Source organism: Euwallacea similis, chromosome 7 (assembly GCF_039881205.1).
Source record: "Euwallacea similis isolate ESF13 chromosome 7, ESF131.1, whole genome shotgun sequence".
In the NCBI taxonomy this organism is placed as follows: Eukaryota; Metazoa; Arthropoda; class Insecta; order Coleoptera; family Curculionidae; genus Euwallacea; species Euwallacea similis.
The window spans coordinates 4,547,239-4,559,547 of record NC_089615.1 but is presented as its reverse complement, the minus strand read 5'-3'; the positions used below and the strand labels follow the sequence as shown (position 1 = coordinate 4,559,547).

Here is a 12,309-nt window from a genome sequence, read left to right as displayed (position 1 = left end):
GTTTATGAATTATTTTGAGCTTTTTGTGGAGTGACCACCAATTAGACCACTTTCCATTGAAACTTTGCATTTTGATATATCCATATCTTTAAGGGCCAATTACTATGGAAATTATCATCATGGAAAAGTTACTTTGGCTTTCCGATACTTAGGGTATTCACGTACATTTTGGAGTGTAAGGCTTCATCAGCCTGTTTTTTTAATTATTTTTATTTAGGCTTTATTCCGGCCTTTCGGCACCTTAAAGAGTCCATTTCCCGGTGTCACTAGTGCGGAAGTTACGCTTTCGCGATAGAAATGTATCGATCGCCCCTCGATGTTATTATTCCAGTTTCGGTTTCGGGTCCGCCGGGATTCGAATTCGGGATTTCGCGTAATCCACCCCTCGGGACGCGTGAATCCCTTTCAACTATCCAATCATTGCTTTTCGTTATTGTCTCGATCCCCCGAAGCTGTTTTTCTTTATAGATTTAACAAGTTGTTTTTGCTTACCGGCGATGGGGTGATTACCATAAGTGGGGTGTGTATACCGGAACTGTTATTGATAGATTCCTATATTGGTTTCCACGGCTAACTCGCAGAAGGCTGACAAAATTAATTTATCGTAAAACTGTATCTAAAGACACGAGTTGGAGGAACTTCACAAAAATCTTCTAATATTTGAAATAATTGGCCGACAGACCTCTGGTTTTTGACCAAAAAAATCACCAACATTTCATAATATAACGTAAACCGAAAGTTATATTCTACTCAAAAAGCATACACGTATGACATTTTTCTAAATCAAAAGCTTTATTCAAAATTATTAAATCAGAACATTTATAAACATCATTAAAAACTTAAGAAAAAGGGCCTCTGCACATTATAGGATCCTCAACAACACCTCTCGATTGCTTAATGGCAACAGGACAGCTCTTCACTTTAGCTTTTGTGTGATAGTCACCATCACGGCCTCCTCAACTACCAAGTTTCAACTACAAGTTTCAGTTCCGTTTCATTTTTTATATTGGTAATTATACTTATTATTCTTTCCCAAATGTTTGCTGTTGCAAAACTCGTTTGGACTATCAGTGGGTGAGCTGGTGAGGCATTCTGGAGAACCGCGGTAGTATGTCTTGAAACAGTCATCCTACGGGAATTGGTATCAAAGAAATGTTTATATGTCTCCAACTTTTAGGTGGGAAAACCGTTGAATAGAAAGTTCACCTGATGACCGTTCTGTTTTCAATACGAATAACCGGTATAAAGAAAACTTGCTCTCATTTCCCGAGGTTTGGATTGGTGCAATCTGATCTCGCTTCCTTTGTCATTGCAGGATTGTCGTTCCGGTTTGTTTTCTCTTACAAAATTTCTTATAGCGAACCTAAAATCAGCTTCAATAAAAGCTTTGATCATATCAGATCATATATGTGGCCACAGTGGATTAAACATTCTAGTACTATGGAAAATGATCTTTGATTACTTTTTTTTTCCAAATTATTTTCAAACACATTTCAACATTTCACCCAGGTACGTGCCACCACTTGCAATAGATCAAATTCCTTTTGTTTAGCCTGTTTACCATTTTTCTGCTCAGAAGGACGCTGCTGATGATAGTCGCAAATAGGCACACAAATTGGTTTAACATCCACTATAAACTGGGATAAGTCGTGTATTTCGAAAACCGTCAACAAAACAGCAGGTTAAGTTAAACCGTTGTACAAAAATCAATGGTAGACTTTTATACTCATCATTTAGAGACATCCTGTATAATTAACAAAAAGCAAAAATTAAGTTTTAAACAAAATTTATCAATGACAGATTGAGTAGCGCGTCATTGTCCGAGAAATTGGCACGTGGGAACACCACCCACGCTCAAACCCATATGGGAAGACAGCCTATTCGTATTAACAGAAAAATAAGTTACGGCCTAATCTAGAGGTAGTTGAGGTTTGAGTATTAACTTAAAATTTATAGACATCCTGTCCTGAGTTCTGTCATTTTCCAGTGCATTTTCCTTGTCCAGCTAGTCAGCCGGCTTTCGTGAGAACACAGACTTATCTGTACCAACGTGAGAGCAAAAACAGTGAACAAAAAAAGAGCAAATTATTATTTTAAAAAATTCACCAACGCAAGAGTGAGTATTAAGATATTGTCAAAGAAACTCCCACATAGGAACACAGCTTTAGGTGAAAACATAGACTTTCCACGCCAAAGGAAGGGCGAGTCTCTAACCCATCCACGTTTGAGTCTTAACTGAGAATTTATATAGAAATCCGCAGGAAAGATTATCCATCTTCTTGTGCGTCTTCTACTTGCAGCTACTCGACGGGTAAACATAGGAACACCAGGGTGTTTGGGGTCCTTATCATAGATTTTATAAAAACTGACACAGAAATTCGTCCGTCTCGTGTGCAGAAAAATTTTTCCTCATCTTCAAGTGCAATTTCAACTTCCCGCCAGTTTGGGGCTTTGCTTATAACTGCAGGCTACGTGGGAAGACGACCGATATCAAGCGAATCAAAAACTTTAATTTTCAAGGGCTGGCTAAGCTTTTAAGTCAACATTTTAACAGTTAAAATGTTGTTTGCGGAGGTTTCCAGTGTTAAGAGGGAGTTCACATACATAAATTAATTCTAAATAGAAAGTTGTATAGAATTTCTAGAGTTCACTGAATTATTCAAGGGAAATTTAGTGAATTATTAATCGAGTATCGACTGTTCTCGCATTTGCTTTGAGGCGTTCTATTTTGATGTCCATCCGACGTGGGAGATGATACTTGAGTGTGGTCGTAACAATAACATGAAAACGTAAGAGTGATGCGGAAAAGGAATAAATGTTTATGCATACATAACACAACAAACTAGTTTCAGTAACAACTTTTCTCATTCTCCTAATTATGATCATCACTCAACAATTTCTCAAAACTTACCGACTTGGCTTAAAATGACTACCTCCACAAGGTACCTAATCATAATGGCTGGACTAATCCGTACTGCATAAAAAAACACCAAAAATACTACATCCGCCTAGCGACTATCAACGGCGAACGAACACCCGTAAACTTGCAACCGAGACTACGAAACCTGCGGTTTCCTGCATTTCAGCATTGGCAGTAATTGGGGATGTGCAGCAAAAGTCCCTGATGTCGAAAAGGCCAGGCGACTATCATGGCAAGGGCGCGGAATCGACTAGTTCTTCTGCTCTGCGATTTCCCGGCCGAAGTGGGCGGAGATGCCTGGGCGGCGTCCCGGAACGCCCGCCCCCGTATCCTGCAACACTTGCAGGAATCGGGTGCGTGTCGGGAGCGTTTAGCTGCGATGCGACGGGTCAGGATGAAATCTTGTGAAATTAATGGGTTTTTAAGTTTATTTACTCACTGTTTTTATAATGTGCCCTGCCGGGGTGTTGAGTTTGCCTGAACGTCTAAATGATGTTATTATTTCTCGGGCTGGATTTGACGGCCACGGTATGATCTAGGGCGAATTTGTATCTCTGCACTGGTGATTAATTGGGTATTAGTACGACGCTTTAAGGGGCCATTAGGATTTTTAGAAAAAGTTAAGTCATTACTTAAATCTCAATTGTTTTTGAAACATTGGGCATTAGTCGGATTTGTTTTCTATCGAGAAATGCAATAGATACCGTCATTTCGTCGATATTTCGCGGATCTTGCTATGGATTTACCGTTCAAAAAAGCTCGACCTTGGAGGTCTTCCCAAGTTTCTTGCATCTGTTGCAACAAGCTGAAATCGATGTCTGGAACAAGTGCCCGCAGGTTCCATGAGATGGAACCTGCGGATGGAACCTTGAAGGACTTTATCACAATCGGTTACATCAGCGGCGACTTTTGTGAGTTGTGTGAGGGGCTACGTTGTCCCAAGAAAGGGGTATCGTAATACATAGGTCGTAATGTGCCATCAGTAATACTTCACCGATCACGGTCTTATCACTTCCTCACTACTACCTAAAAAACCAAATGGATGTAATTAGAAGGGCTATGAGAGAACGAGGCCGCTTTCGTCCATTTTCCTCTATATTTATCCATAAAAAGTTCATTTTGATCAAAGTCAAAGTCAGTTTTTATCTCTATAATTATTGAATCACATCACCAAGAGTGGCTTTGCGTTATACCCAGGCAGACATACGAAAAAGCTAAGGGTTATTGAGTATATGTTAATGATCTGACTTTATTGCAGCATGTGAATAACCCCGATTGCTTTTTGAAACTTTGAGAATTAGTCGAATTTACTTTCTATCTCGAAACGTAGTAGATACCGTATTTTTTTCTCTCAACTCAATCTTCGGGGTCTCCAAAAGTTCCTTACATCTATTGCAATGATCTCAGATCCATGTATGAAATAACGATCTGCAGACGTTATTGCCGATGCATCAGACGAGGCACCCGGAGGATATTTTAATCCATGTCTAAAATATATTACTAATCGGTAGCAAATATAATTTTTCTCTTATTTTGCAAGCTATATCAGTAATTGCGCGTGTAGCCACATCATGAAGTGCACAAAGGGCAACAATCATAAAGTGCGCGTCATAGCCACATAGATTGTGTATTGCTATGGGGATAGTATATGTATCCCGGTATTTCAAATTCCAACCTTCATGAGGACTTTTCCGATAGTTGTATTACACGATTCTTGCCCTAATCTTTGTTATTATCCGCTTTAAAAGGTTTCTTACAAATGCGGCAAATTTTTAAATGTCTAAATTGTTCCTCTTCATAAGTGGACGTGTCAATAACAGACAGAACACTCTCAACATCTTCAGCCAACTGATTCCTTTGCTCTGCAAATCACCGTATACAATTAGTACTAAATAAGTTTTAATACACTCTTCAAATCGATATATGTATATTATGAATGCAGTTTTTTATATCTAAAATATCTGAATTTCAAGATGTTTATTCCTATTTTTGGCGTTTTTATTGCACAGCAATTGGGTATGATTTTCTGAATTTTCTTTCATTCTAAAATAATGCATAGAAAAGTCGCAAATAAATTGGAGAAAATGAATAATTTTCCTCAATTGATAGTTTATAAAGTAATTTATTAATCGTGCAACGAAAAAGTATAACCAAAAAGTACACAACCATAACCTAACTCTAATGTCAGTATCTTGTCTTATTATACAGTAGACAATGTGGCAAATTTCCACGACTTACTGCGCAAGTACAGTGTATGGAATATGATCTAGTATGCATATGTTTTGAGTTTCGACTTATCAAAGGGAATTCGATGCTTTTAAAAATTGATTTCTAACATTTTTAGCATATAATCTTAATGTTTGCAAAGGAGATGGGCAGAAGGAAAAGAAAGATTTCAAGGCTAACAAGGCACATTGAATTCGTAAACAGGATATACGGAAATATTAACTCCATGAACAGACATCACGACGACATCTCCGGCAAGATAATGGATGGCATCAATTTTCGTGACTGTACGACTATTACCGTAATGTTTTAATGCACACCCGATTACTAAAGATTACTAAATGATAGGGTTGTCCCCCCTTTCTAATAGACTAATGCAACAGGGATATGACAAAGGCATAAAATGGGGTGTAAAGCCCCGATTTACATTAAGACCGGCCAGACGTGAAACCCCTTTTTTGTTGCGTTTAATTTCGAGGAAGTGAGGACAGCACGGTAATGGTGTTGCCTAAATGCATTTTTTAAAAATAGTCAAAACGCATTATTACCGATCTAATATCTATGTAAATGTATGGAAATTGGTATAAACGCGCACCTCTAGAATCGCCGAGGAAATTGTAGTAAAAAGATTCTTAAGGGATCCGTTGATTTCATTCTTTTATTCCCTAAGATTTTCAGAATTTGAGAATTGTTGCGAAAATCAACAGAATGATTTTTTCTGCAACCGCAGGGTTATTTAATTCGTCCCTAAAGTAGTTATTTTGTTACAATTTTACTCAAGTTCCATTTGATTTATACGAAAATTGAACGTAAGTAAAGAAGTCGTTAAAAAACCATTGACTGCAATGTGAAAGTTATGGATACAAAACTGAGAACCTTTTATGGCGTACCGCCTGAATTTATCCAGATGTGGTTTACGTAACAAACAAGGTGTAAAGAAACGGAAACATATTCTGCCATTTTATTCAATACGATGGAGATCACAAACGATATATGTATGTGTAATTAGCGTGTCGATTGGAAGTTAAAAAAATTATATAAAAAACTATTGCGACAAAAACCTTTTAGGATATTTTATTTTTTTGAGTAAGTCTTTCCGATTTTGAGGTTTCTACCAAATTTCTGATTTGACAGACCAACTCTAAAGACATACTGAGTGAAATTATCATAGAAAATCGGCTACTACACTATGAGCTATTTGTTTATTGATGAAATGGTGAATGCGCCCAGTCCGGTTGCAATCTAAAAGATGATTATCAAAATTCGAGTATAGGAATAACAGAAATCTGTGGATTAAAAAAAAAACTGTGAATAGGTGCAGTTGCCATTTTTCAACGTTGACACTCCTTGAGTATCGATTTTTAGAAGAAAGAATTATAACCCGTTTCTGGCGCATTCGCCAAAACAGACGACCAGGCCTGACACAAGTCATGTTAGGTTGCAGTAATTCAATATACATCCCAATAACTCACGCTTTGAAATATATTTTATTACATGTTACCTTGCAATTCGACTTAAATCGAAAATGTTTTGAGTACGTTTCAATTTTTATTTTACATATTTAGGTTTTAGAAAAGATAATTATATAAGGGTAAACTCTATTGCCTAGGATCTACTTAGGTATCCTACTATCTAGGTAAATTGAAAATAAACGCAATTTCTCAAAAGAAAAATGCATATATTTTTATTTTGTCGAGAAACTCACTCACTCCAGCATGCAAACTCTGAACTCGACTAACGACTACACTTGTCGATACAGTAAAATTGTACTAAAATAGTACAATTCAGTTTATATGGTAAATTTTTGGCAGCCCTGAAAACGAAACATTTGGAACGACGTTGCCACTTCTTCAGACCGTTAACATTTTTTCTTTGTTTATCAAGGTAACGACTCTATTTTTCACTTTAATTCTAATATTCTGATTTTTCTACTTTATATTGTTTAAAAGAAAATCATGAGGAACAATATTTAAACTAATATTGTCACTACCAAACATTTCTTCCTAAATTGTTTGACAACATTGCATTGAAGTTTATTCATTCATGTCAAAAATGAAGATGGCTGATGGTGCTACAATTTTGCGAAGAAATCGACCAGGAACCAAAGCAAAGGTACCGCAGGAATTTATATGAACATACACGGAAAACAGGCAGCTCTCTTTTAAACTAGTTTCCCTACACTTTATTATCACTTTGCTGCTTTGAATCTCTCACTCAAAAATCGATTTGTTTTCAACGCTTTCACTGGGTGGTCCCCTTTTCAAATCCTTAAATTTCTATTTAGTAAATTCTTATTGCAGGATTTTTGCCGCTGGCCAGATGAGCCGTTCGAAGAAATGGATAGTACCTTGGCTGTACAACAATATATTCAACAACTTATCCGCAAGGATCCCACCAATATTGACTTGATTCTCAGAATCCCTGAGAATCATGATGAAGGGGTTTGGAAGTATGAACATTTGAGGTAAGTAAATACGATTGAAATTCTTCAGTGCAGCATTCATACGTTGTGCAGTGTCTTATAATTTGGGTACAATTAACAAACTCTCAGGAGAAGAGAAAGTGATGTCAGTGAGATTTAAAGTTGAGTTCAAAATGTTTGTTGGAAATTAAACTGCTGCTAGAGAGTCTTCATACTTTTAATTCCTTGTTCAGTATAGAAGATTTGGCTGTGGACACAATAAGACAAAGGGAATGAAACCATCTAAGTACAGGTTTGATACAGGTTGATTCAGAAATAACTGTCATAAATTTATGGATAGATTGACATTAAGAAAATTAATCTTAATTTAAAAGTGTAAAATACTGATTTAGAGACCTTACTTCTCCGAAAGTTAAAAAATTTATTAACATTTAGAAGTACTCACCATTTTATCAAGAATATTTTGCTTATTATTATTTTAAAAACTGTTGGAGTTGCAAGATTAATTAAATCCAAAAAAATAGGGCTATTCAGAAGTTCGTTATTAATGTACTCTATACATAAACTACAAGGTATTTCCATCAGCATGGGATCAACAAAAATACTTAACTTTTTATTAAAGTTTTAATCAAAATGTGAAAATATTAATGACAACGTAAACATAAAAAAGCCACTGATTCAAGAGATATACAAATGCTACAAGACTTGAGACTCATAACTCCAAATATTCATTTAGAAATATTAATGGCATGTAAGTAATCAGTCATCTATATTATAACATTACTCATGGTAAAGTTTGACTAACACTGTTTAAGATATAAAGTAATTTCAGACAGTTTTGTATGGAGCTCAATGGCCTAGCAGTCAGATTGCAAGGTGAATGTCATCCAGAAACTTGCACCCAAATGACTGCAACAGAACAATGGATTTTTCTATGCGCCGCACACAAAACCCCCAAAGAGTGTCCCGCGATAGACTATACAAGACACACTCTAGATGGAGCTGCTTGTTTGTTAAATAGCAATAAATATTTTCCTAGCAGGTGAATGGAGTTTACAACCAAGAAAACATCCAGTGTTGGGAAATTTGGTTTTAGGGTTAGCATTAAGGAGTCTTCGGTGGCGAAGCTGGGTTCAGTATGCCGGCGAGTGTATCGGATTTTTTCGCATGCGTATTTCCATCACAGACAAATATTCGACGAATTTGAAAACGAGACTTGTCTGTGTAAGAGGTTTACCCTGTTTGTTACCAAATACAACTTGATGTCCAAGGACAATCTCATTGTCCCTATCCTTGAGGAGGAGAATACTCCAGGGGAATCGGAGGCATAATGCATAGAGACATATTTGTAAAAATATCACGAGACAAATAAGCAAACATAGACGTATAGAATAATAACTAACAGTTATTCAGTGACGGGAAAAATCTGAATATTTACAATAAACTAAATTATGTACCTACTAAACTTGGAGCTGTTAGTTATGTAAAGAAATAATTCCTGGGCACGTATATATGTGTTTTGCTTATAGATACTGTAATTGTCAAATGTGGTTTTGGAAAGCGAATCTCGTTATTATTTAATAAAAATTTTGTCTAAAATGCCTATATGCTTTGAATTATCTACGTACTTTTTTTCAAGTACAAAAAAACTACAAATTTATCATCTTTCAATAAGATATAAATATTAACGTTCACAAAACTCGTGGGGTGAGTAAAAATTAACCAGTGCATATTGATCAAAATAAAGGAAGAACTTAGATTAGAAGAGTCTTCATTATTATTACTGCCGAACGCTAAATTATTGATGTTAATTCCAACAAAATGCAGAAGAAAATCATCCTTGGATATAAACCTCAGCAGAACATCATGTAGTATTAATGCCGATATTAAGTTTAGATTTAGATATCCAACTGAGAAAAACATTATTTTTTATTATTGATGTGCAGATTCATTCATAACATTATTTCAATCGTAGAAAATATTCTTTTAATATTTTCAATTTGTTCTATTACATTTTTGTATGTGTTTGTTTGATTAGAACTTTTTATTTGTATTAAATTATGTAAGTAATAATTGCCAGAATCAACAGTATAAAATAAATTTTCAATTGAAGCTGTGTTTAATCAATTTTATATGTTTAAAATATTTTTTTAAAGTTGTTGATGGAAAAGTAAATTATTATTATCTTTGGAAACTTTAAGAACTACAGTTAAGGTGCATTTGTCAAACAGATAGTATTTGAAGATGGGATCGTGAAGCCTCTAACGCGAACTTACGTGCGCTCGTCCCCTTCGCAACGAAATGTAGTTTTAGTTTTGCCTCTTGCAACTAAATCACTCCAATTTGCATTCAAATTTTGAACCTCTTTATTTATCTATCATCCCCTGAATATGGAGAAAGAAAACATTAACAGTTACTTATGTTATTATTACAGCACTGCCCTGCGTCACAGTTTAAGTATTGATCTTTGTTGTGACATTAATTTTTAATTTAAAAAAATCCTGTTATATTGATTAAAGATATTTGATCTAGTGATATCTTTTGCTTTAAGTTCTGTTCTTTAGCATGCCACATATTGACATAAAATCAAAGGTAATGAAATGAAATCAAAATTTCTATTCCTCTATATTAACACTTTCTTTCCATTTTTCTTTTAATTGCCGTATCTTCTCCTTTTTCTGTTCATTTGAATATCTTTTTTTATCTTGTAATCTTTTGGTTTGAGCTTCAATACTATTTTCTCCATTAACCTGATTGTCTAATTTTTTTAGTAATAATTCTCTGGCTCTCTTCTTATTTTGCTCTAGGGATCTAGTTTCTTGACATTTCACCACAAGGCCTGAAGAAAAAAAAAAGAGTTATTTTCTACAGAATAATAAAAGTTTATACTTGCCTGTAGGGATATGCTTAAGAACAATACAGCTTGACGTCTTATTAACCTTTTGTCCTCCAGGACCTGATCCTTTTACTTGCTGCTCTTCCAAGTCATGTTCATTTAATAATGGAAGTAGGGAAAAATCTATTTGCTTCTTAATAGTTGAATATGTCCTAAATCTAGGTGTTGCCAAAACTATTTTAAACTTGTTTAAAATCATACTACTGTTCTTCTCAATAACAATATAATACCTTTCTGTAAGAAAATAAATTTCCTTAGAATGACCCAATTTCAGCTTTTATATAGCTATGGATTAATATGTTTTAAAAACCATGCAATCCATATCATTGCATTTCATTGAGTGTGTTGCATTATTTTTACACAATGTTTATTGTAGATAAAATATTGATCCATATTATGTGATACCTTTGTCAGAATCACTATTTTACTAGTTACCTCAAACTTAAAGCTTATATCACTTTCATCAGTAATATTCTTATTGTCTTTAAATTCCTTTTTAATTCTTCGTGTAAAATAGCTTTGGTCTGTAAATTGCAGTTGTTCACTATATCTCAGAAGATTTTTGTATAATTTCAAAATTTCTCGTTTATTTGGCAGAGACATTAGTAGAGCTGGAGTTTGGTGACTAAGGAGCACATAAAATAGGTTCTAAAATTTAAAAAAACAATGTGGGGGTGAGTAAATTTTTTTATTGTACAAAGTTATAGTGAAGCAAAAACGTAGAACACTCGTAATGTTTCGAAACGTTCGAAAAAGTAAGTTTATCTCAGGAGCCTTAAAGAGAAACATTATTTACCCTTGTATGTACCATATAACTAAACATTTGTATATACATACATATTACATATATGTATATACAAATATCGGTCTAATTTTGATCATTTGCTTGTCTGGCTTTGAAAGAAACTATCATTTTAAAGATCTTTCATTATATTACTTACAAATACGTCTTAATGTATCACTTTTTAGTAAAATTCCTCTTTAAAATATTTCAAAAAGTCATAAAATGCAAGTTGTTTTTTTATTATTTTTTAACCAACATTTTTAAGGTTAAGTCAGCTCGGAAATAATATTGACAATTGACAGCACTAGAGCTATGTTCACATTCTAAGAATGATCTTACTCTGACCTTTTTAACTTTTCTCTCTTTGATTAAAAAAAGAATTATTTTCATTTAAACGAACATCAAGATCAGAGAGTTAATTTTGCTATTTAAAATTTAATACGATACAGTTTGCAATACCTATAATCTTGTAGACCTGTTGCGGCATTTTGCATGGTTATTTAGTGCTATTTCATTTTTTCGCATTGATACTTTTTAATTTCCTTTTTTTGCTTACCTAGCATCCTATTTTTTTTTAATGTACAGATTTTTTGTGAAAGCAATAATATACTATTGTTTACATTATTTACATCCTACATTCTAGTAGTGCCGTACTGCACTCGCCTATTGTCATTATTCATGTTGTACAATTTGGGAGTCTTATAAGTTCTACCTAAATTTAGTTTTTTAAACATGCTGTAAGTAGAATGTTGCTTTCTAATTAATAAACAATCATTAAGCAGTTATCTATGCATGAAAAGCTTGCCGATAATCGCCGATAAACGCTTCAATCAACTTTTGATTCGTCATGTATGAGATCCTGCCCAGGGCAACCTATCCGATCTTAACTGATAGACAAAGATGTCTAGCTGTGTAGTGATCATCAATTTTGTTGACCAGGCAATCGAGAAGAATGATCAAATAACTCTTTTTACGTGTTAGACATAATCTGAAAATATCTCTGCGAACTTGCAATTAAATTAACGACGCGACCTCTGGAACAGGGGAAACTCTCAAGAGCG

General features: G+C 34.6%; 3 protein-coding genes across 4 annotated transcripts in view; 1 reads left to right on the top strand and 2 right to left on the bottom strand.

The window, feature by feature from the left end:
* Positions 1-3,272, bottom strand: part of LOC136409775 (protein Skeletor, isoforms B/C) — a 29,870-nt gene extending 26,598 nt beyond the window's left edge. The window contains exon 1 of one of the 2 annotated variants that reach the window (XM_066391548.1): positions 2,912-3,272. In XM_066391548.1, the coding sequence (XP_066247645.1) occupies positions 2,912-2,954 (43 nt within the window). In that variant the 5' untranslated portion in view covers positions 2,955-3,272. The remainder of the gene's footprint in view (positions 1-2,911) is intronic. The other variant, XM_066391547.1, reaches the window with a different exon arrangement.
* Positions 3,273-7,117: 3,845 nt separating this feature from the next.
* Mob4 (MOB kinase activator 4) lies at positions 7,118-9,621 on the top strand. The gene is made up of 4 exons (XM_066391796.1): positions 7,118-7,258; positions 7,447-7,610; positions 8,401-8,610; positions 8,665-9,621. The coding sequence occupies exons 1-4, from the start codon at positions 7,190-7,192 to the stop codon at positions 8,897-8,899; spliced, it is 678 nt and encodes a 225-aa protein (XP_066247893.1). The 5' UTR covers positions 7,118-7,189; the 3' UTR covers positions 8,900-9,621.
* A 902-nt stretch (positions 9,622-10,523) lies between these two features.
* Positions 10,524-11,521, bottom strand: LOC136409937 (mitochondrial ribosome and complex I assembly factor AltMIEF1). The gene is made up of 3 exons (XM_066391797.1): positions 11,406-11,521; positions 10,900-11,112; positions 10,524-10,698 (listed from the first exon to the last, which is right to left on the bottom strand). The coding sequence occupies exons 2-3, from the start codon at positions 11,065-11,067 to the stop codon at positions 10,660-10,662; spliced, it is 207 nt and encodes a 68-aa protein (XP_066247894.1). The 5' UTR covers positions 11,068-11,112; positions 11,406-11,521; the 3' UTR covers positions 10,524-10,659.
* Between the last annotated feature and the right edge of the window lie 788 nt (positions 11,522-12,309).

Coding starts and splice junctions, on each gene's coding strand:
- Mob4 (XM_066391796.1), top strand. CDS start 7,190: ATGTCAAAAATGAAGATGGCTGATGGTGCTACAATTTTGCGAAGAAAT. Junction 7,611..8,400: donor TGGAAGTATGAACATTTGAG/GTAAGTAAATAC, acceptor AAGTAATTTCAG/ACAGTTTTGTATGGAGCTCA. Junction 8,611..8,664: donor AATAAATATTTTCCTAGCAG/GTGAATGGAGTT, acceptor ATTTGGTTTTAG/GGTTAGCATTAAGGAGTCTT.
- LOC136409937 (XM_066391797.1), bottom strand. CDS start 11,067: ATGTCTCTGCCAAATAAACGAGAAATTTTGAAATTATACAAAAATCTT. Junction 10,699..10,899: donor ATATAAGCTTTAAGTTTGAG/GTAACTAGTAAA, acceptor ATTTTCTTACAG/AAAGGTATTATATTGTTATT.